Source organism: Sceloporus occidentalis, unplaced genomic scaffold (genome assembly GCF_023333645.1).
Source record: "Sceloporus occidentalis isolate IW3139 unplaced genomic scaffold, rSceOcc1.0.p SCAF_30, whole genome shotgun sequence".
Classification (NCBI taxonomy): Eukaryota; Metazoa; Chordata; class Lepidosauria; order Squamata; family Phrynosomatidae; genus Sceloporus; species Sceloporus occidentalis.
Genome location: NW_028317010.1, coordinates 6,058,141 through 6,080,366, shown reverse-complemented (window position 1 = coordinate 6,080,366; position 22,226 = coordinate 6,058,141). Strand labels below are relative to the sequence as shown.

The 22,226-nt window shown below is 40.6% G+C and overlaps 1 protein-coding gene across 1 annotated transcript; it reads left to right on the top strand.

The window, feature by feature from the left end:
* The first annotated feature begins 548 nt into the window (after positions 1–548).
* On the top strand, positions 549–20,806 carry LOC149298973 (disintegrin and metalloproteinase domain-containing protein 9-like). The gene is made up of 15 exons (XM_089486801.1): positions 549–637; positions 7,708–7,885; positions 8,500–8,571; positions 9,114–9,283; positions 9,815–9,899; positions 9,969–10,093; positions 10,411–10,582; positions 11,608–11,697; positions 12,014–12,209; positions 12,535–12,646; positions 14,796–14,976; positions 15,196–15,276; positions 16,704–16,809; positions 18,652–18,781; positions 20,716–20,806. The coding sequence occupies exons 1-15, from the start codon at positions 549–551 to the stop codon at positions 20,804–20,806; spliced, it is 1,878 nt and encodes a 625-aa protein (XP_089342927.1).
* The last annotated feature ends 1,420 nt before the right edge of the window (positions 20,807–22,226 follow it).

Genomic DNA, 22,226 nt, shown 5'->3' with positions numbered 1-22,226 from the left:
TTTACTGTTTTAAGTCTACACTTTTTTTAGAGACATGCTGTGTAGTTTGTGTAGCCCTGTAATGTTTAGCTCTGTTATCTTAGACAAACACTACTGCTAGACAAACACCCCTGACTTATTTCCATGCTGCCTGTAAAAAACAGTAGAATGTCTCAATCTTAATCACCCAGCCTGACTTGCTGATTTACGAAGGTTAATGGAGGAAATCATTTCATTGCAGGGCTTTATTAGCTTTGCATTGAAGAATAAGCTTAATATATATAGTTTGGAAAGTCAGCCAAAACATCACAAATATTACAATGGCAGCCTCCAGATCTACTGATAAAGGAAGAAAAATGCTAACTTGCATGAACCAGTATTTTAGACCCATGGTTAGCTCATCTTTTCCCTGTTGGTCTGTAGTGTACAACTTGCTAATCTGGTTCTTGCGCATGCCTTTTGAACTATGCAAGTAGTGCAGGTTTATTTTTCCATTTATTTTACCATCACAATCTACAGCTGGACCACAATCCTGCTTTTCTTGTTTTTTGGGGGGGAGAACATGTGACATGTTTGCTGTAGACTGTTTCAGCAAACAGAACAAAGCAGTCTTCAGCAATGTGGGAGCAGTTGGTGCTGTTGTGGTTTCTACATTGGGGTGAGTTCTTTAGCTTGTGGTATAACCTACATAGTGCACGATTTATGTTTAGAAACAATTACGCTGATTTATTAATGCTCCGCGCATAGGAAGAATACATACATGTTGACCTTGCAACTGACCAAACTTAGGTCCATAAAAACAGGTGTCATTTGTCCTTTCACCAGTTGGTTTTAGTTGCACATTGACAGGTTCTTTTCATTACTACAATTATCTAAACTAGACAAAGGTATTGTTAAACAATTAGCAAAAAGCTGATTTTATAATACCAGCCATACCATAAACCCTTGGGAAATAATTGCTTTTATTTTTTGGGATCAGATAGCAGAAGAATGCATTCATATTCACTTGTGTTTATACCTAATTAACTCCTTATATTTCGTGTTAGTATTTCATTTTTCAAAAGAAGCCAAAATGTAAAGAAATATTTTAGTTTCTTATGTCTTTTTCTGATGAATTAACAAACCAGTTTGGGAATCTGTTTTAGCATTAATCGGGTACAGAATAGCTCTATTACTTTGTATCATTTGTGTTTTACATCTTTCCCCCATAACATTACAGCAATGCCTATATATTTTTAAGTGAAAAAGGGCTGCATGACAGGAGCCTAGGCAGTGGTCTAGGCTGCATTCTAGTTAGCCGTTATATGGTGACTTTTATTCCTTTTATTCTACATATTTCCTTAAAAAAGACAGATTTTATGAATTGTAACCCTATACAGTCAGTTTACTCACTCAATTTATGCACAGGGTTACCTTTTAGACAAACAAAAATAGCAATATCCGAGTTTAAGGTATAGTCCTAGTAGATAAATGTTTTAAACTTTTAAAAGGCTAATTCATGAGGGGGAACTGTGTCTCTTTGGGTCCCAAATCCCTCTTTTATCTCCAGATGTCAACTTTTTAAGAGCTCAGAATGTTTGGTACGTATGTGAGTGTATCATAGTGTTCCACAGCTTGAAAAAGTCTCTAAAATATGTATAGAAACAGCACATAATTAGTTTCTAAACTAAATTGCTCAAATGGAATACATTATCCTTATTTTAAGTGGCTTACTCGGTTTCTTAAATAGCCATCATAGCCAGATTTCAGTAAGGCTTTTCAAGCAGTCCCTCATAGAAGACTCATGAAATGCAGTGTTTGGCTTTGGGTCAGGGCCCGTATATACAGAGGAAGGTCTTGTTACTGGTGGATACCTTAGGGATCAGTAATGGGACCTTTTAATATTGTTATTAGTGATATTACAATAGGTCCCAAATGAATGCAGATGCTACAGAGATCAGCATTCAGTGTAGACATTCCTGGGGAAACAAGTCAAATGCAAATTGATCAACGTAAATTAGAAGAATGGTCGAGTCCTCACTTCTAATTAGTTGTGATGTCTAGAGGAACCCTATTCTGTCCTAATTATGTAGCAAAATGCCCTACTCTTCTTGGTCATGCAACCAAATCTACAGTAAAGTCTATACACACAGTATGACAAAAAATCCCAAGGTAGAATATAGGATTGGGGCACTGTCAGTGGCAACAGAAGAGAGGGAATTAGGAGTAACTATTTCTGAGCCCGTGCAATAAAGTGTCAGAAAAAGCAGGCAAGGTGCTGGGTTGTATAGCGAGAGGCATTAGTAGCAGGAAGATGGAAGGTGGTTCTGACACTTTACAGAACTCTGGTAAAACCTCACCTAGAGTATTGTGTACAGTCCTGAGGGATATTGACATTTTGGAGAGAATTCAGAGCTACTAAATGGTAAATGGTTTGCGGGATAAAAGTTATTAGGAAAGGAATTTCAACATAGATAGTCTGAAGGACAGAAGAGAGAGAGGAGATATGATAGAAAAATTTAAATACTTACAGGAGAGAAGTTTGTTTCAAAGGAGGATACATGTTAAACAACAAAAGGTTATAAACAAAAACTATAGGGATATAACACAAGGAAGTTTACTGAAAATGTAGGTAAGTAGTAGATAAGAGGAACAGCCTCCGAACAGAAGTTGTAGAGGGTAATACAGTGAGAGAATTTAAACATATATAGGATAGGCCTAAAGCTATGATGAAGACGAGAACAAGGACTGATAAAGGTTTGGGTCTTTAATTCAGGAAAATGGGCTAGATCAGCCAAATGATTCTTATCTGCCATCAAATTCTATGTTTCGATTAAAGAACAAGCAGTGGCCGGAGCTAATGTCTCTAGAGCAAATGCAATGGTTAAAGAGTAGCCATGCTTGGGCAGGATCAGTAGAGAGTTGCTGGAAATTCAGAGGGTAATATCTTCTGGTTGGATGAATTGTTGGGAGGCATGGCAAGGAATGGGGGAAGCAGCATAAGCTGGCCCAGGCAGAGAAAACCTAGGCCTGGTGCGGCAGGTTCAGGGGTGGCACTCCCTTTGCTGGAGTCTGACTGCCCTCTGAGCCCTGTAGTGTCACCGTTGAACCAGTTAAAATGTAGATAAAAAAGCTTTCCAACCAGCCTATAAACACTATGTAGGACTGTGCCAAAGTGATGCAGTGGGATGCTGTCAAAGGTATACCAGAGTGGGTAAAATGTAGTGGTCATAGTAAAGAAAAGGGGTGTTACAAAATAACATCTTTCATTAGGCTTAGAAAAAATGGTTATTCCCATTCTGCCTGAATTACATAGCTGACAAATTCACATTGTGGTGGATGATGGTGAGTTGCTTCTTTGTATTTTATCTATTAGGGTATCAGGTTTCTGGACACCCTATGCAAGAGATCGTGTTCCCACAGCTGGTGGCGAGCAGGGAGAAGAGGCACCTGGATCCACACAATACAGTAAATTATCGCCTTTCAGATTTTTGGGGACAATATTTAAAGCATAAGCAAGTCACATCTCCAGGCCCAGACGGCTGAGCCGTGAATGAACCAAACATGCCTACATCTTCTCACAAGTGAGACGTGCCTGTTTGTGCCTCCATCAAGATGAGCTGGGCTGAACCCGGAGAGGAACTCAATCCATGTTTGAGCAAATGCTAGCTCACATGTCCATATACCCTGCTTAGTAAATAAATATGTTTATCTTTGTGCTATTGTCCCTAGTAACATAGTATTTTAGGTTCAAAAAAGTCTATCAAGTTTAATCCTTGCCGTTGATCCTGAAGAAGGCATAAATCCACGTTAAACCAATTTCTAATTGTACCTCGGAAAAATCCATCCTAACTCCAAAAGCTGTATCCAATCCTGTCCTTATAACTAATTATGTATCTGTATATTCTTCTTTGCTAAAAAATTATCTAGCCCATATATAAAGGCACCAATCAAATTTGATAGCACATATGTAGCTAGTAAATTCCACATGTTTACTGGTCATACTGTAAATTACGCGTTTGCCGTTTTAAGTGAATATTCCTTTCTTCAATCTGAATGGATCACCTCTTGTTCTTTGCACAGTCCTACTAATGACATTACATTTATTTATATAGTGCCAGCATATTATGTAGTGCTGTTACAATAAGTGGTAGTGATTTAAAATGACATAACACTCATTTGCACATACTGATACAGAAGGAACAAAGGGCCCTGCTCTTTCAAGCTTACAATCTAATCTATTAGTGAACAGGTCATCAGAAATGATCTGGTATTGCATCTAGTATTGTCCCCGTATGCATTACTATAATGCTATCATATCCAGGGCCGGCCCAAGACATAATGCCGCATGGGGCGAAGTTTAAAATGACGCCCCCCCCCCCCGCCGACGCTAGGGGTCGTTATCTACCCTTCCTCTCCCTCCCTCCCTATTATCTACCCTTTCTCTCCCTATCTATTATCTACCCTATCCCCCCCTTTGTACTTCACTTACCTTTCAGCAGTCCTGCGGCGAGTCTCCCTGCTCTGCCACGGTGCGCGCTGCTTTACTGCTGAGCGTCGGAAATGACGTCATATTCCGGTGCTCAGCTTTACAAGCCGGCACCGACGCCGGGTACTGACAACTTGGTAAGCGAAAACCACTCGGCACCCCTCTCTCTCCTCCGCTTTAAAAAATAAGGCGCTTGGGGTGGCAAAGTGCCGCCTCTTCAAAAGTGCCGCTTGGGGCAATTGCCCCACTCTGCTCCATGGTAGGGCCGGCCCTGATCATATCCCTTCTAAGACGCTTTTATACAAATTGTGTTTCTCTAGCCATCTAAAGGTGTCCCATTCCCCTTGTTAACTTTGTAGCCCAGCTCTGTACCTTTTCAAGTTCCATAAGGTTCTTTTTGATAACAGATACCCAGACTTGCACTGCACATTCAAGATCGGGGTCTCACCATTGACTTATAAAGAGGCAAAATTATATTTTCCTTTCTTGAGCCCATACCTCTTTTCACTGGCCAACTCTTAGCTGTTGACTCCTGAGTGGACTATAAGTAAGTAAGATTTCTTACAAATATATTACTATTTTGCAAATATAGATTACAATCCAATGCATATCATCTGAAATAACAGAATGGCGATTGACTGGTGTGATGACTCTTGTTCCTCACACTGCCCCTTTGTCTATTTTTTATTCACTGCTTGATGTAAAACAGCACTAAGTTTCTCAAATGTTATCCTCAACTACCCTAAACAATGCAAGCTTCCTCTTTCTCTAAATGTAGACAAATCTGATTGTGGATTGCAAGCAAAACACTGATTCATCCACTTGTACTCATCTGAGAAAGTACATGGAGATATACAGAGAAACTGAAGAATATCAAGTTTTTGCTTTGCAGGACCTTGGGTTTCTAGAGCACTGGGTGATTCAGATGCCCCTTTATGTATGAACTTGCATTCTAACATGATGCAGGACCTTGTAACCCATTTGTCTATACCATTTGGTGTCACTGGGTAAATTAATCTAGTCAACATAAAGGTGGCAGATGACATTGTAGCAGCATATCAGTAGACAATTGCATTAAAACCTCATCAAAATATAAATCCTTGTTCTCTTCTAGTTCACCCGTGTTGTTATAATGTCATAGCCCAAGGTGCCTAGCATAGTCTACTATGGCATCATAACCTGGCACCTGGAAGAAAAGATCTATTTTTTTTATGGTGGTTTCCTTAGACAATTTACATAGTGGTTGTAACAGGTCCACCAAGAAAGCTGCAGTCACTCCCAGAGATCACCCAGATGTATCCTCCTGTTGTCCCCAAAATCACTTCCAGCACCAGTCAGCATGCACACCATGGAACCCTGCTATGTGTACCCAATAAGTAGACACAACTACCTTGATTTGAGTACAGCAAGAATGAAGCATTAACATAGATAAACAGATACATGTATATAGCCCAACCTTTAATTCCCCTGGCAGCAATCCACCTGTTCCTACCTGTGCTATCTTTGGTTGGCACCCAGGCTGGAGCCATCTCTGAGTACCTTGGGGCCCTGTATGACAGGTCATTCTGTCACAGTGGTATGTTGCCATAAAAGTGCTTTAAACACCTGGACCAGTTTTGGACTCCAGTTGTGCCTTTTGTGTCAGTACAAAGAGTTGACAGTGACTGAATATATGATGCTGTCATGTTATATGGTAGAGCAGGGCAAGCTGGTGTGAGCTTGAACCCAACACATGACTTGGCCTAGGGAGGGAGATGCTCAAGGCAGAGCTAAGTGAACAAAAATGAATTTTGCATATCATGCGGATTAGTCCCGTTTGGCTTGTTTGGCGTTCCAAGAAGGCTCCAGCTCAGCTACAGCATGTCTTGTGTCCTGCCATTGCCAGCTTGCCTATCTCTACTAAATATTTCAGATATTTGCAAAACACACTATTTAAATATGTTTGTTAAACATAATGTTGGTTTAACCTATGGTTTTCTTGTAGGATGAAAATATATATTATTCTATCCAAACATCAAATCATACTCTTCTACTGAAACTGAAGCAAAACAGGTACACAGTTGGATAGGACAATCACAGCATATGAATCAGGGGTATCTAGAAGGAAACATCCTGGCTACTGAAATTATAGCATTACAAATACGTAGTTTTGTTTTCAACAGGATTTACTATATTGAAAAACAGATAAGTGTCTTGATTACTGTGCTCAGTTACCATTGAAATACTGAATTCCCTTCTGCTGCCTGTGATTACATGGTGAAACTTAAATTCTAAAGATTTTTTAAAAGTAACGGTTAAATTTGTAAACCAAGTAAAATCATGTTTTTCTAATGCTCAAGCAGCTTTTTAAATAGGAAAATGTTGCTCCTTGGATTAATAAACAAATAAATACAATAAAATATACTTTTATTATTTATTGATGTGCAGAATATTGGTCTGAGGTTGGGATCTGTTACAAGATTCTTAGAGACATCTACAAATATGTAGGCATCACCCATGTTATTTTCCTCATTGTCTGCAGAGGTTTTGTGAGTGGAGACTTTGCTCGATATATTTACAGCACAGCCCATGGATTGCAAGCACTTAATAACAAATTAGTGGTAAGTGTAATGCCCCTGCCTTCATGCGGCTGCCACATGGCCACCTCATGGTAGCTCTTCAGGTATGGTCCAGTTTAGACAATTAATATACCTTTCCACACGTGTATTAGAGATAGGACCCCTCTAAATATGTTTGCTTGGGGACCCTAAAAACCTAAAGTTGCTTCTGTTGTTTATCAACTATAGCTTTGACCCAATGATGGGGACTTTCGCCTCCCTGGACCTTCAACCCTAGCCCTAGGTCAACTATGGGGAGTTCCCCTTTAATTATTTGATCATAATGGGGACACTATATCACAAAGCTTCTTTTTATTTTATATTTGTATGTTTTCCGTCTCTAAATAATGTAGTTTTTTGTTGTTGTATTCACCTTCACATTGCAGAAACATTCTTGTTATTACCATGGAGAAGTAGAAGGAATATTGGGTTCAGCGCTGGCACTCAGTACATGTCATGGCCTCAGGTGAATCTCTAATTCCACCAATACTCTCCTTTTGAGATTGTAACAGTCAGTTAATGATCTAATGATTTCTTCTAGACATTAATATTTAAGACCCGATGTCCTCCTTTGAAAACAGTCCAACTTTGAAACAGGTGGTAATTTGTGATATAAATGTAATGCTTTCCTGAGCTGATGTGTTCATTTATGTTTATATACAGGGGAGTCATGCATATGGAAGACAAGCGTTATGGGATAGAGCCACTTAAAAACTCATCACAAGGAGAACACCTGTTCTTCGAGATGGAAAAGCCTAGCGCAGACTCCATATGTGGTGTGGAGGACTTTGAGACAGAGATGGCACATACTATACTGCCAGAACATTACAAGATGAAGAGGGTGCGTTCATATATAGCCATCTATGTTGTATGTGTCATTTAATGTTCTGGGCATGTAAAATGCTTTATATGTTTTCACATATGCTGTCTTTGGGATATCCAGTATCTATATTATGTCTTATAACAGATGAAGAGAGCTGTACTCGCGAAAACTAGCTATGTGGAGCTCAGTATCGTGGTGGATAACCAAATGGTAATTCTCTGTTTCTTGAATATCCATGCAATCAAGTGACTATTCGGATAGCTAAGGACACGTCTACTGCTCTTGACGAGCCACAACTACCATGTTTCTCAAACAGTATTTGGCCGGCCTAAGAAAAACATAAATATAGCATCTTAGGGAAAAGCTGTGAAGGTCCCCATTATGTATCTGACTGGCTAGCTGACACTTAGGCCCAATTGAATTAAAAAGTGTTTATGTATGAAAAGTGAGCTCTGAAAGAATGTTCCTACTGATTGGTCCATTCCATTAGTTGCCATGGTGATAAGTCCAATTTGTTTTCAACCCAAATCACTTTTTATACATAACCCACCTATTTTTATCCAGTGTTTATAGACAATCCCCTCCTCTCTAATATAGTTCTCATTCAGTAAAATCTTTGTTTTTGTTTGCAGTTTAGGGCTTATAAATCAAATGCCACAGCTGTAGAAGAAGATGCTGTGCAGCTCGTGCACATCGTGGATGCGGTAAATACGATGTTGCTGTGTTACATTAAAAGCAAACTGAATTAAAGAGCAGGCTCCTCAAATATTTTTCATATACTAGGCAAACTTAAAAAAGCATCAGATGTTATACCATATTGTCCCGATTATAGGCCGCACCCTTAAAGTTTGGGGCCATTTTAAAGAAAATTGAATTTTTAAGGAAATGTATGTATTTGTAAATTTTTTGGTATTGATTATGCACTTAGTTCTGCTTGTGACAGCATTTGTTAATTGTTCACAGAAATATAGAAAACTATGTTGTAGTTATAAATAAAGAAGGGGAAAGGAATAGGGTAGGTAGAAAATAGAAATAGTTAGAAGTCTAAGAAAAGAGCAAATGGGGTATAAATATCAGAACCATATTTTGGAAAAACAGCCCTTCATCCTCAATATCTAAACCCCGATTATAGACTACACCCCTAATTTAAAGATCAGATGGAAAAAGTGCAGCCTATAATTGGGACAGTACGGTATATATTTTCTTACAAGACATTTGGGTGTTTCTTTACTTTTTTATCATCTAGATGTTTCGTGATATAAACATCAGAATAGTCCTGACCAGTCTGACCGTGTGGTCTGATGTCAATCCTATCAATGTAAACTATAACTATGCTGGCAAAGTTCTAGAACAGTTTGCGGGATGGAGGGAGAAGACCACAGGACTCAAGAGAAGTGACATCTCCCACCTGCTAATGTGAGCATTCAGAAAGATCTCTTTGTGTTCCTACTTTATTATTGACTTTATTTTCCATAGACTGTATTGTTCCTAACAATCAGCGTATACTCTCAATTAGGTAATTAGTTAAAACTGATATATTTATGTATTATTAACACAGCTGGGGTTTACCTATCAGCGCTGAAGTGGCCTTTCTTGGGTACCAGCGTTAGTGTTGTCATATCGATATGTAAGCGTGAACTTTTTACTATGCCCTTTTTGTTATAGCTCAATGGAATCTAGTGGCGCTCTACCAATTAATAAAATGTTATGTCTGTCCCTTAGGACCATATATAAATAGTCTGGTTTACGTATGCTTGATGTAAATAAAGGATTTTTGAATGTTCATGGTGTTATCGTCTAGCTATAATATCCTGCAGAGTAGCTGATTCACATAAAATGTGCAGATTTCCAATGCATTAGAAGGATTTTATATTAGTGGGTAACCTCAGTTTGGACTCAATTAATTATAATTTATTAATGCTAAATTATTCTTGTTTGGTCTTCCAGAGGACGTGAATCCTTCTCTGGCGTGGTTGGGATGGGCTATGTTGGAACTGTGTGTTCACCTTCTTATGGCATCTCTCTCAGTGTAGTAAGTACAGGACCGTATCACTATGTTGGCATGATAATGGACAAGCGACTGACTATTACCCTTTTACAGTTTCCCACAGGTAGAACCCCGGCGTTACATGCATCAGTTTTTGCTCATGAACTTGGACACAATCTGGGGATGGGACATGATGATTCCCTATGTAAAGGCTCCTATATAATGCATAGTACAGCCAGGTAAATAACAGAAGAATTTGCCAAGTTTTTTTTGATCTTATCATATGTTACCTAAATTAGTGATATTATTAAACATAATTCTCTTAGGGAATAACCTCAGCTTTATTGATTCCTGCTACTACCTACTATAACTTAAATTGAACTGAAAAAGTATTGGAAAAGTCTTATTTTGTATTTTTGAACTTTAAACTGTTTCCAATCAATGAATTGCCAGTCATTTACGCTGGTCATCCCTCTCATTCAAAGGGTCTAATTAGACAAGATAAGAGTTCCTATATAAGACTTGCATTTATATTGATCTCCTCTTCATTGCTTAGCGATGCCAAGCACTTCAGCACCTGCAGCTCAGATGACTTTGAGGAATTTATTGTGCAAGGTGGTGGAGGCTGCCTCTGGAACGCTCCGAACCCTAACAATGTGCTGAGCCTGCCTGTGTGTGGCAACAACATTGTAGATCACGGAGAAGAGTGTGACTGCGGCTCACCCCAGGTGAGAAGGAAACATTTGCAAGAGATATTTTTTTACGTTTTCAGGTTTGACTGGCAAAGAAGTACAATGTTAGTTGAATTATATTGCCTGTCATATTTGCTTTGATACTGCAGGAGGCTCAACGTTTTAAATGCATTTTGTACACTATATGGACCATTACACCAACATTGATTGACTTTGATGGTATCAAATTCTAAATACATAGACATTAATATGTAGTTGGTCCCCCCTTTGCTTCCACTCTTCTGGGAAGGCTTTCCACAAGATTGTTGAGTGTTTTTATAGGAATTTTTGCCCATTCATCCAGTATGAATGTACGGATGTTGGATGAGAAGACCTGGCTCGCATTTTCAGATACAGTTCAAAGGTGTTCGATATGTCAGGTCAGGGCTCTGTGCCGCCAGTAAAGTTCTTCAACACCAAACTCTTTATGGACCTTTGTGCACTGGGGCAAAGTTATGCTGGAATAGAAAAGGGCCTTCCCCAAAATGTCTTGATATGCTGAAAAGGGACATTGCTATGCTTCCCATATGCACTCCTTTCATCACTATACTTGCCCTTCCCACACCTGACTAACATACCCTTACCTTTTCTTATCCACCCTCAACAGTAATTCTTCGGGACCCAGCACATACTAATACGCAAACTCGCTCTAACACCCACTCACAACATAAACACACACATGCTAACACCATACAGCACTATCATTCAGTGATGCACACACTCAAGCTAACAACATACGCTAACACACTTACGACAACACCATACACATGTATACACACACTATAATTTCCCAAACTCATGCGGAGCCCTGTCATCACTGCAGCTCTATGTGACCTGCAACGCTACTGCTGACATAGTACTGCGGTTAAGAGCACAGGAGAGACAATATATCAGACATGCACTGTACATGGTTTGGCATAATAGGGGTTAATATGCCCCATAAACCCTTGTTCTCATTTTCTTATAGAGTACTGTAATAACTATATTTCATATTCCCCATCTCTTCCTCCTACATTTCTCAGGAATGCAAAAATCCCTGTTGTAATGCTGCCACCTGCAGGCTAACCAGTGGATCACAGTGTGCCCATGGATTATGCTGTGAGAACTGCAAGGTAAAGTATACAAAAGGCTCTCTATCACACCAGGACTGGGCATCTGGAACACCAGGCGAATATCCAGAGGGCCGCTGCCAACAGAGCCACACACTCACCTGATCTACTGCTCCTGCTGCAGTGTGCAGCCAGTGGTTAGATATGCCCAGCCGCACACCGTGTGAGCCTAAAAACATAGCGTGTGGCTGTGCAGACCTGGCCGTCTGCTGCACTTACATCACCAGGTGGCTTAAGCGTCCTAGTAGCCTGGAGAATTATATCATTAAAGCTTACCCTGCATTGACCTTTATTTACATTGCCCTTTAATTGTTTTCAGTTTAAAGTCAGTGGCATGATGTGTCGCCCACAAATAGGTGCCTGTGACCTCCCGGAATACTGCAACGGGTCTCATGCACTTTGCCCAGCAGATGTGTACATTATGAATGGTTTCCCCTGTAACCACAACAAGTCTTACTGCCACAGCGGAGAGTGCCAAAACTATGATGCGCAATGCCAACACTTTTTTGGACCAAGTGAGTAATAAAGGGATAGTCTGCATTTTATGAAAATAGTGACAATTCTAAGGGAAAGGGTTGCTACCTTTTCTCCAGTAACTGACCATGACTGACCATGTAATTGCTTCTACTATCATTAATTTGCATTAATGGCCTACCAAAATACCAGCTAAGTGGCAACCTTGATCAAGAAAGTAGTTTGGCACTGAGATCAAGCAATTAAATATTTACCTTTTAAATTGAGACAGGAAGACAAAAAGACCACTGTTGGTAATGAATCAACAAATACTGAGCAAGAAAGCATAAAATATATGGTCTTCCTAACACCCAACTTCCCTTGCAGGTGTAACAAAAAGTGCTGATGGATGTTTCAAGATGCAAAATATACAAGGAGAAAAGTATGGGAATTGTGGGAAGTTGGAGAATACCGGTAGTTACGTTGCATGCACTGATGCGTAAGTACAATACTTTGTTACCGTAAAGAAATTACAGACCAGAATGGCAATTTTCTTAATTCGTACAAATGCATTAAAACAAGAAGGAACCCCCAACAAAACAAGTGAAAGCAGAGCTCAGAATTCTTGTTTGCATTTTGTTGCTTTTTCACTCTTACTCACGCTCTATAACACCCTCACTCACTCTTTCATGTTCTCTCCCAATGTTTAACTATGTTCTCTGCCATCTGCTTCCGTTTCTGCAGCTCTGCTTTTTTTTGCCTCTTCTTGTTCTCCTGTCTTAATTCTTCGCCGGCTACTCCCCGGTATCAGCTCTGTTAACGAGGCCTCCCGGAGCACTTCCGCAAAAGGGCTGAGCCCCATTGCACACCCTCTCCCCTGATTGGAGGAATGGGGGAGAAGATGTCCCCATTGGGCACTGTGTTGCTCCGCCTTTTTAGATTCACAGAGAAACCTTTCTGCACCCCCCTCTCTGATCCACCTGAAATATTCTGGCTTCTTGGAGTATTTCCGCAAAAGGGCGGAGCCACAGTATGTCCCATCAGAGCCGACCTTAAGTGTTCTGGTGCCCTGTGCGGACTATTCCTCTGGAGTGCCCCCATCCCCCAAAAAAGGAAAAAAATCTCCCCCCTCTGCCCCTTCTCACTGCCTTCCCCCCTCTGCCCCTTCTCACTGCCTTCCTCCCTATGCCCCTTCTCACTGCCTTCCTCCCTCTGCCCCTTCTCACTGCCTTCCTCCCTCTGCCCCTTCTCACTGCCTCCCCCCCTGCGCCTTATCACTGCCTCCCCCCCTGCCCCTTATCACTGCCTCCCCCCCTGCCCCTTATCACTGCCTTCCCCCCCTGCCCCTTCTCACTGCCTTCCTCCCCCTGCCCCTTATCACTGCCTCCCCCCCTGCCCCTTATCACTGCCTCCCCCCCGCCCCTTATCACTGCCTTCCCCCCCTGCCCCTTATCACTGCCTTCCCCCCCCTGCCCCTTATCATTGCATTCCCCCCTGCCCCTTATCACTATCTACCCCCAGTGCCCCTTATCACTATCTACCCCCCCCTCCCCTTATCACTATCTACCCCCCCCTGCCCCTTATCACTATATCTACCCCCTATACTTAACTTACCTTGATGCCGGAGTCCTGCGGTGGGAGCGGGAGGCGTCCGTCTTCCCCCTCTGCCACGGTGCACGCTTCACGAAACGCCGGCACCGCGACGGAGTCACGGAGAGTGAGGGGCGCCGAGCGGTTGCTGAAAACTTCACGAGCAACCGCTTGGCGCCCCTGCCCGGGACTTACATGAAAACACCGTTTTTTTTGTTTAACTTTATTTAACATCCTCCATGTTAAATAAAGTTAAAGCAAACTTTATTTAACATGGAGGATGTTAAATTAAGTGACAAAAAAAAACTGATGTTATAATTTAAGTCCCGGACAGCGCCCCTGTTGCCATGGCGCCCTGTGCGGCCGCACAGGTCGCACACCCCTAAGGCCGGCCCTGTGTCCCATATGGACAGCCTCTCCCTCATTCCTCCAATTGCGGGAGAGCATGTGCACACCGGCTCCTCCCTTTTTCGGATGTGCTATGGGAGGCCAGCCAAAAACGTCTCCTGACATGTGGTACGTTATTGCCTGTTACCTACAGTGCTGGCTTGGCAAGTTTTCCTTAACCAATGATTTCAACGGGATAACTTTCCTGCCACTGATTGGTTGCTTCAAGTAGCCAAGCTTTGGCATAAAATGTCATTCTGCTGCAGCTTTTACTAAAGGAAATTGATTATTTGTTTAGAACTTACAATGTACTTTAATATGAATTATCTGCTTAAAAGGCTACCTGGGACACTGAAGAGTCCCTTTGACTTGAGGAGAATTCTCATGCTATCTTATGCCTACCTTGTAGGATGACCACAGGGGCCATTTTTCCTTTTCACGTGTTTCCGGGATAGTGGGATATATAAGGTCACAGTTACTCAGTTATACATCCCACATAATACAGGACAGCAACACATAAAATGAATGTGTGTCCTGGACAAAATGGCCTACACGGTCATGTCATTTCTGTAAAGGCTCGAGGTGTATCGATATACTAGTCATTTATGCCTTTATTTAAATGGAATTATAGGAGTTCTTATATTTCTTTTTTTTCTCTCTGTCTTTAACAGAAACAGTCTGTGTGGGAAGCTCTGGTGCACTGGCATAAACCCCCATGCCATGCTTCATGCCAATGTCTTGACATTCTACTTTAATAAGACGGAGAAATGTATCAGTGCAGACTTTGATTTAGACACTGACATTCCTGACCCATTAATGGTACGTGACGGGACAGCTTGTGCTGAGGGGAAGGTAAGACACTTATTTTACACGCTTCGATGGGAAATACAATGATGATGACAGTTGAGACGTTAAATAAATAATGCATTCAAGGCCGGCGCTACGCAGCCTGTTGCATACAGGGGATGTGTTTCTGCTATCCTCTTTCTGCTCATCTGTATTATAAGCTTTGGTGGAGGCTGAACCAGTAAGAGCTTTCAGTGCAGTTTACTCACTTATATTTTTGGACAGGCCTGTGTCAACTACAAGTGTGTGAATGCCAGCGAGCTAGGATACAATTGTGACACCAAAGTCAAATGCAATGACCATGGGGTAAGTTGGTTCATTCTCCTAACACTATCTAAAAATGTTGTAATAGATGACCTATGCAGTGTCACCTCTGCCATCTTGAACGTATGCCTCTTACAGCACCAAAACAAGACACAAATATGACCTGCTCTAGCAGCAGCAGATCGGGTGCTTCTGTGTGCGGCTGCTTGCTGGGTATGTCCACATGCTACGTGAGAATAAAAACATAACATGCGGCCACACATACCCAGCAGCTGGCCTTAAGGTGCCGGGAGCCGACCCATCATAGCCAGTCCTGCCCTGCACAGTCATGTATTTACCTTTGGGGCCGCCCTAGGCCACCCCTAGGACAGCGCCCCCATTCTCCTCCACCTCCGTGGTTGGCATCTCCTGTACAATAAAAGCTGCTGTGTGCCTTTTAAAAAAACTATATGACATCATATCCCAATTGCCTTATCTTAAAGGCGCACAGCGTGAGCATACCTGGGAACTCTCCGGGTTTGGCCCGGAGATTGCCGGGTGAGCACTGCTCCTCCGGTTCAAGGCCCGAATCCTCCGGGTCGCGGGAGCGGGGTCTTGACCATTTTTTCCTTTACATGGGGGTGTTCCCCCAGACGTCAGCGGGAACACCCCTGACGTCAGCGGGACCGCCCACCGACATCAGTGTGCAGTCCTGGCCGCGTCACGCAAGGGAAGGCTCCGGGTAGCCAGAGCCGAGAAGTTCCCAGGTATGAGCGTGAGTAGGCCAGTTTGGGAGATCTTGACCCTTGGTCCTGCACACATTTATTTACTACACACATATGTATGCATTTCTACCCCTCACATGCTATAAGCCTTAGGGTGGGACTTGAGCATCTAGTAACTTAAGTTGTAAATATTTTATGCTTATAACTCTACGGCATTGGGAGGACCACTAGTATCAGATTAAAAATAAGTTTTTAAAACATTGTGCCGTTTCCTTTTTGGAAAACTGTTCTAATTTTAGCATAATATAAGGTTTTCTGTCATCTGCATAATGGCTGTTTATATGTATTCCAACTCAAGCCCAGTCTACTGGTCAAACACTCCAACTCCTTATCATGAACTCCTTATCATGCTGGCTCAGTATTAACCACCTAGCCTGACACTCTGACAAATGGTCAGTGGAGAAACATACTTCATTAGCATTGCCAAAAACAGCTCAGTGTGGTGTTTGTGCAGGAAAACACCCAAATAATCACATGATTGATAACAAATTGTTATTAACAATGGCAGCCTCCAGTGAAAAGGTAAATGAGATAAAACCAGGTTTGTGTAAACACTAACCTACAGTGTATATAGCACTGTGTATAGCATCCAGGGGATATTCCCTTTAATGAGTTTGGTGATACATAGGGAGGTACATTGTTCACTTAAGTATTTTTATGTATTTACCTAATATATTGTATGATGGTGGCTTCATATTATCACAGGTATGCAATAACAAAGGAAACTGCCATTGCGACTATGGCTGGGCCCCCCCATCCTGTGCAGAGCTGGGTTACGGTGGTAGCATTGATAGTGGGCCAACACATATTGGTAAGGCACAATATTATTTAGGACATTATTTTACTAAATGAAAGGGATGTGTTTGTTCCATAAATGCACTACCCACATTGCTCTCGAGGTTCACCTAAAGGGACATTCCAGTCCCAAAGTGTCGCCCCTACATTATATCACATACACATCAGTGTGTGCATCCATTTTTATAGTAGTTCTTCAATGGGATCCAACTCACAGTGAGTAGCTGCCCATCAACTCACAAGCATGCAGGTTGATGTTCATTTGATTTAAGCAGGACAAAAAACTGAAATGTATGCACCAATTTGCATGCGATAAAATGTGCCATGCCAATAATAAACATTTGAAGGGTTTTTGGATAATTTAGAGGCTTAAGTCCGGAAAATAGGATTCATCTGTTTACCTTGCATTGTTGTGAATCGATAGAAAAAAAGACTCAGTCAAAAATGGAGTTCTATAAAGGATAAAATCATGTAAACCTTGGAGAAGGTATTTATAGAAATAGCTGTTTCCACGGTGTACACACATGAGGTGTGTTAGGGATATTAATGAGACAAAATAGGCAAAACCAATATTTCGTCACACACACAAAATAACGACGCTACCAAATATTGTAGTACCACATCCACAGTATTAATTTAAGGAGATACCCTATATTTTATCTCCGATCCTAAATTCTTTCAGATCGCCGAAAATTATAATTCAAATCAGATATATATCACCAAAATAATCAATCAAAAAATATTTATTGTAAATACAATTTATAAAATCTATATATGGGTCACACAGTGCATAATATAAAACACAAAGTTCTTAAAACATGTCAAAAATGAATCAATTCAAATACAATATATTATCGATAGTTATCAATATGAATTAGTACTATATGAGTCTAACACACAATTAATTTCCAGTCCACTCAGCAACCAAAAATTGATAATAATCAGGGCAGTAATAAAGATACCACTATTTCTCTTATATTAGTTCAACTAATATAACAAATTAAAAATAATTTAATTGTGTCTAAGAGTATTAGTGAAATTCCTAATAGATGCAAATGATGTCAAACTTCATCTACAGGTAAAAATACCTTTTCATTATTGTTATTATCACGGGTTATAAGCTGCAGTCTCACAAGCCGTCATATACAATAATGCAATATATTATTTCCCAGAAACAGGGAATTCTATATGAAGAAGACAAAATTCATCTCTATTCAGAATAATAAAACAATTATAATTACCACCACTTGTTGCTGTTGTCCCACCAGTCCTTGTAGAAATTAATCCAGGTTCATTGGCAAGAAATTAAGTGGAAAAGAATATAACTTTCTACCAGTTATATAGGTTAGAACTCAAAGTAACTCCAAGAGTGAAATATGGTGCCAGGATCTTTAGATTCCAATACTCTGGGGTAAATTTGGTGAATAAGTCCGTCCTTTTCTTTTTTTTTTTCCAAGACATAAGCTTAAAAACAGAGCTTATTATCATAGCCTCCACGTCTTGATTGGAATTCTCCAATCATAACGGTGGGTTTTACCCATTAAAATTAGGATTTCTACTCATATTTACACCGTTGTAATTTCTTAATTTACCTGTGAGAGACGCTCTGGTCTAAGAATTAATTTAAAACCATTACATATGTGTTTGGAATTTATCCTTGGTCACCCTAATCGCCAGGTGTTACCTCCTAGATAGTAACTCAGGCCTTGGTAGTCTTACGACGTATCCCCCATTACAAGTTACATTTCTAAAGATATGCAGCGTCTACTCCTTAACTTTCTCATGGAAGATAACATTAATTTTTAAAGAAAAAAATATTTACGGTATTTTATTTTACCTTTTTTGTTTTTCTCAGTAGACAACTCTCTACGCGATGGATTGCTCATTTTCTTCTTCCTCGTTGTGCCTATCTTGATCATAATATTTGTAGCTGTGATTAAACGTGATGCAATACGGAGTCGAATATGTGGCAGAAAACGAAGATCAAGGTACTTTATGTAATGCCACAGAAATGCTGACCCCAAACGAAATATACCCAATTGGTGTTACCCGGGTGCTGCTCCGCTCCACCATCCACTACGACCAGCACACTAAAAATATGCGCCAGCCGACACTGGAACACCAGCGGGTACTTGTCCATAAAATAGAGTTTTATTGGAGTCATTGGACTAATGAAATACAAGTGCATATAGCGACCCTGGATACATAAAAGAAGGATAAATGCGTTTTGGAAACTCTGTGTGTCGGGATGATTTCACAGCTCCTTGGGACTGACAGAGGAGATTGGAGGATCTCCCTACTTACCCTATTAGCCTGATTGAAAACCGAGACACTTGGGAAGTATGCAGTTGTGGGCTGTGCATTGCATGACTTTGACGTCTTATTATAGGAAAGACTAATGTGTTAGCTACTTTAATGTCTTTTAAAATAGTCCTTCTCGTCAACAGAGAGCAAACTCAATCAATGCCCATTGGGAATAATAACACTCCCGGCAAAACATCAAGGAGCCAGGTACTGTACATTGTATGCCCCCAAATTAGCGGCACATAACTTAATATTGTACTTGTTTGATTTAAAAGATTTTGTGTTTTGTTTTAGCCTCAGGACACCTTCCTAGAAGTATTCACCATAACACATAATCCAGCAAGCAGGTTGGTCAATAGTTTACTTTCATTACATTGAAGTTATAAATTCTAAATGAATTGGTCCAACTGAAAATATACTTCACCTTATCTTCTTGATTATATTATATTATATGGATTGTCGTCCCACTGTTTCACCTATGTATTATGTATGGCCAGTTCACCCCTTCTTGCAGAGGAAGCTTAGTATGCCTGCCGTTATACATAATGAAGTCATGTGGCCTAGGCAATCAGGTCCCTGTAGCACCACTGGCCAATGGGCCAGTTAAAAGAAAAATCACTGATTGTTCCTTCAGGCCCATCTATATAATAAGACAGACTTGGGTAACTAAGTGAGTAACAGAATGCCATTGTATAATTTTTCAAACAAAAGAGCTCAGTAAAAGCTTTAACAGGTTTTAAAGCCAAATTAACAGCAGCTAAAGCCCACTTGGCTTCAAAGTAAAATATTGAATATAACTGATTGATAACAAGTGTCACACCCTAGAGGCAATTTTACTGGCATTTCGCCTTTAAGTCCTTGGGTCAATTTTACTGGCGTTATACTGCAATTAGCCCTTTAGGCTAAAATAATTTTGGTTTTAAGAACATACTGGACATTGTTGCAAATGTCAGGTAATTTAAATGATACAGAACCTGCAGCTGGCAACACTGTTGTTTACAGTAGTATGGATGCCATATAGATTTAGTCCTTCAGATTTTCCTTTAATTTTGAAACAAAGGCAATTTGTAGTACGGTTAATGAGCCTAAACAAAAGTCAGGGTCCACAAAGGTTGGATTATATTGGTCCCCATCTGTATTTAATCCGGGACAATTTTTCAGAGCTGAAAGGGCAGTCAAGCTGCAACGTTTCACTCTGGGTTTCTTGGTAGCCTTTAAGAGAATAAGAAAGACTAGGGTATCACCCTTATCGATTCACACAAGTGGTTCGTAAGAATTATCATCCCGAGGTACCGTGGGCTTTATTCTCTAGTTAATAATACGGAGGCACAGTTCTCCATAGTGTTAATGCATCAGTAGGGAGGTCAGTGCTCTCCCTTTAACTGGCCCTTTGGTCATGGAAGGCTATTGGCGTGGAGGGGGCAGCTGGTGGCACTGACTTGGCTTAGGCCGCGGGCAGCGCTGGAACGAATACAGCTCAGCTTATTGTGTGACATCACACTAAACTCAAGAACAGTGCAAGCATATGCATTTATATCACCAATGAAAGCCTCAATGCTTATTTCAATGTAATGTATATTAATTACTGTATGTTTTCAATTGATCTTTTTTCTTACAGTAACAGACAGCAAGTGTCTAACAGGAACCCAATTCCACCTCCATGTCCTCCTACGCCTCCCAAAAGATTTGCCAATCCTGAGTACAGCTAATATATGAAGGGCTAAGCATGTGCAAAACTGCAGGCACCTCACTAAACATGTTCCATGGACGAGGAATTAATACAGTTAGATTATAGCCATCAGATTTCACAGTATTGTCAATGCAGGGTTCTCAATCTATCCACCAAGTAGGATGCCATTCAATGCTGCTTAGAAGATAAACTGAGTTGTATATTCCATGCTCTGTCATGTATCATTGGTGTATTTGAATGAAAGTGAAGGAGAAGCAAGGGTAGCAAATTTCATGAAAAATGTTCAAAGAAAACGGTGTTTGGCTTGTGGCATATCTACTATAAGAGTAATGACAAAAGTCTGTAAGTTTATTTTACTGCGAGTGTTCCCTGACTCACCTTTCCTAAATTTCACCGAAGTTATGATGAAATCCATATTAGCGATAAACACATCTTACTATTAACCCCCGTACGATTAATGACGGGCATCACGGAAAAATGGTCTGTTAACGATCAATGACATGCCTGGCACGTCATGGCAATAAATAAGCTTGGAAAGCGATCTATTAAATTATAGGTTCTAGATTGCACAACATCTTGAATTCTGCCACAATAATAAGGCCAAATCAGCACATTGCTTAACAAGCATTTATTAATAAAACCAAAGGTTTACTAACCCTTTAAGGAAATCTGAAAATGTGTTATGCGAAGAGAAGTGGTATGAACATTCACCATCTATTATCATTTATATCAATTAATGTCAAGGCATCAAAATTCATTTCAGATTACAAAAAGAAATGATTACACCATCTAGATGGCCAACTAATGGCAGATGCTGAGAGGATCTGTCAGTTCAACCGTTGGCTCTCTAGAAGGTCAGGTTTTCAGAAAGTTCACTTCCATGGGCAGACTAGTTTGGCTGAATGGTTCTTAAATATTGTGTAAATGACATGCAATGTTTTTATTACTGTCTTAATAAATGACATAAATATCATGCGAGTGGTTACAGAGTCATACAAAAGTCCAGTTAAAGCCCTCTTACATCCACAACCTTAAAGCAAAAATTGCCCTCTTTCCTGTTAACCTTTGAGCAATATTCCCAGAGGCGTCCATTATTTTGTACCCAGTGATGTCTGTTCGTTTAAGAAGGTAAAATGGAAACAGAGGGGGTGACACTACCCAAATGGTCAGAAAGAGTACATGTCCCCCCCCCCACCGACTCCCTGGTTCCCACCAGCATGGTCCCTACTTACTGCAGAATTGGTAGAGCTATGGGGCACAGGACCAAATATCATTTTGCAGGGCTGGGGGTGGGTGGGTACTTTTTACTTTGGTGGTAGGGGGTCTTCTTTCTTCTTGCTAATCACAGTGTGAGTTATGTAAAAAGTGAGAAGACCAGTAGAAGGAGTGGAACAGTGAACAAAAAAAGTGATAAGCTATAATAACTTTCCTGTTTAGTC

Coding starts and splice junctions, on each gene's coding strand:
- LOC149298973 (XM_089486801.1), top strand. CDS start 549: ATGTTTGCTGTAGACTGTTTCAGCAAACAGAACAAAGCAGTCTTCAGC. Junction 638..7,707: donor GTTGTGGTTTCTACATTGGG/GTGAGTTCTTTA, acceptor GTTTATATACAG/GGGAGTCATGCATATGGAAG. Junction 18,782..20,715: donor GGCAGAAAACGAAGATCAAG/GTACTTTATGTA, acceptor TTTTTCTTACAG/TAACAGACAGCAAGTGTCTA.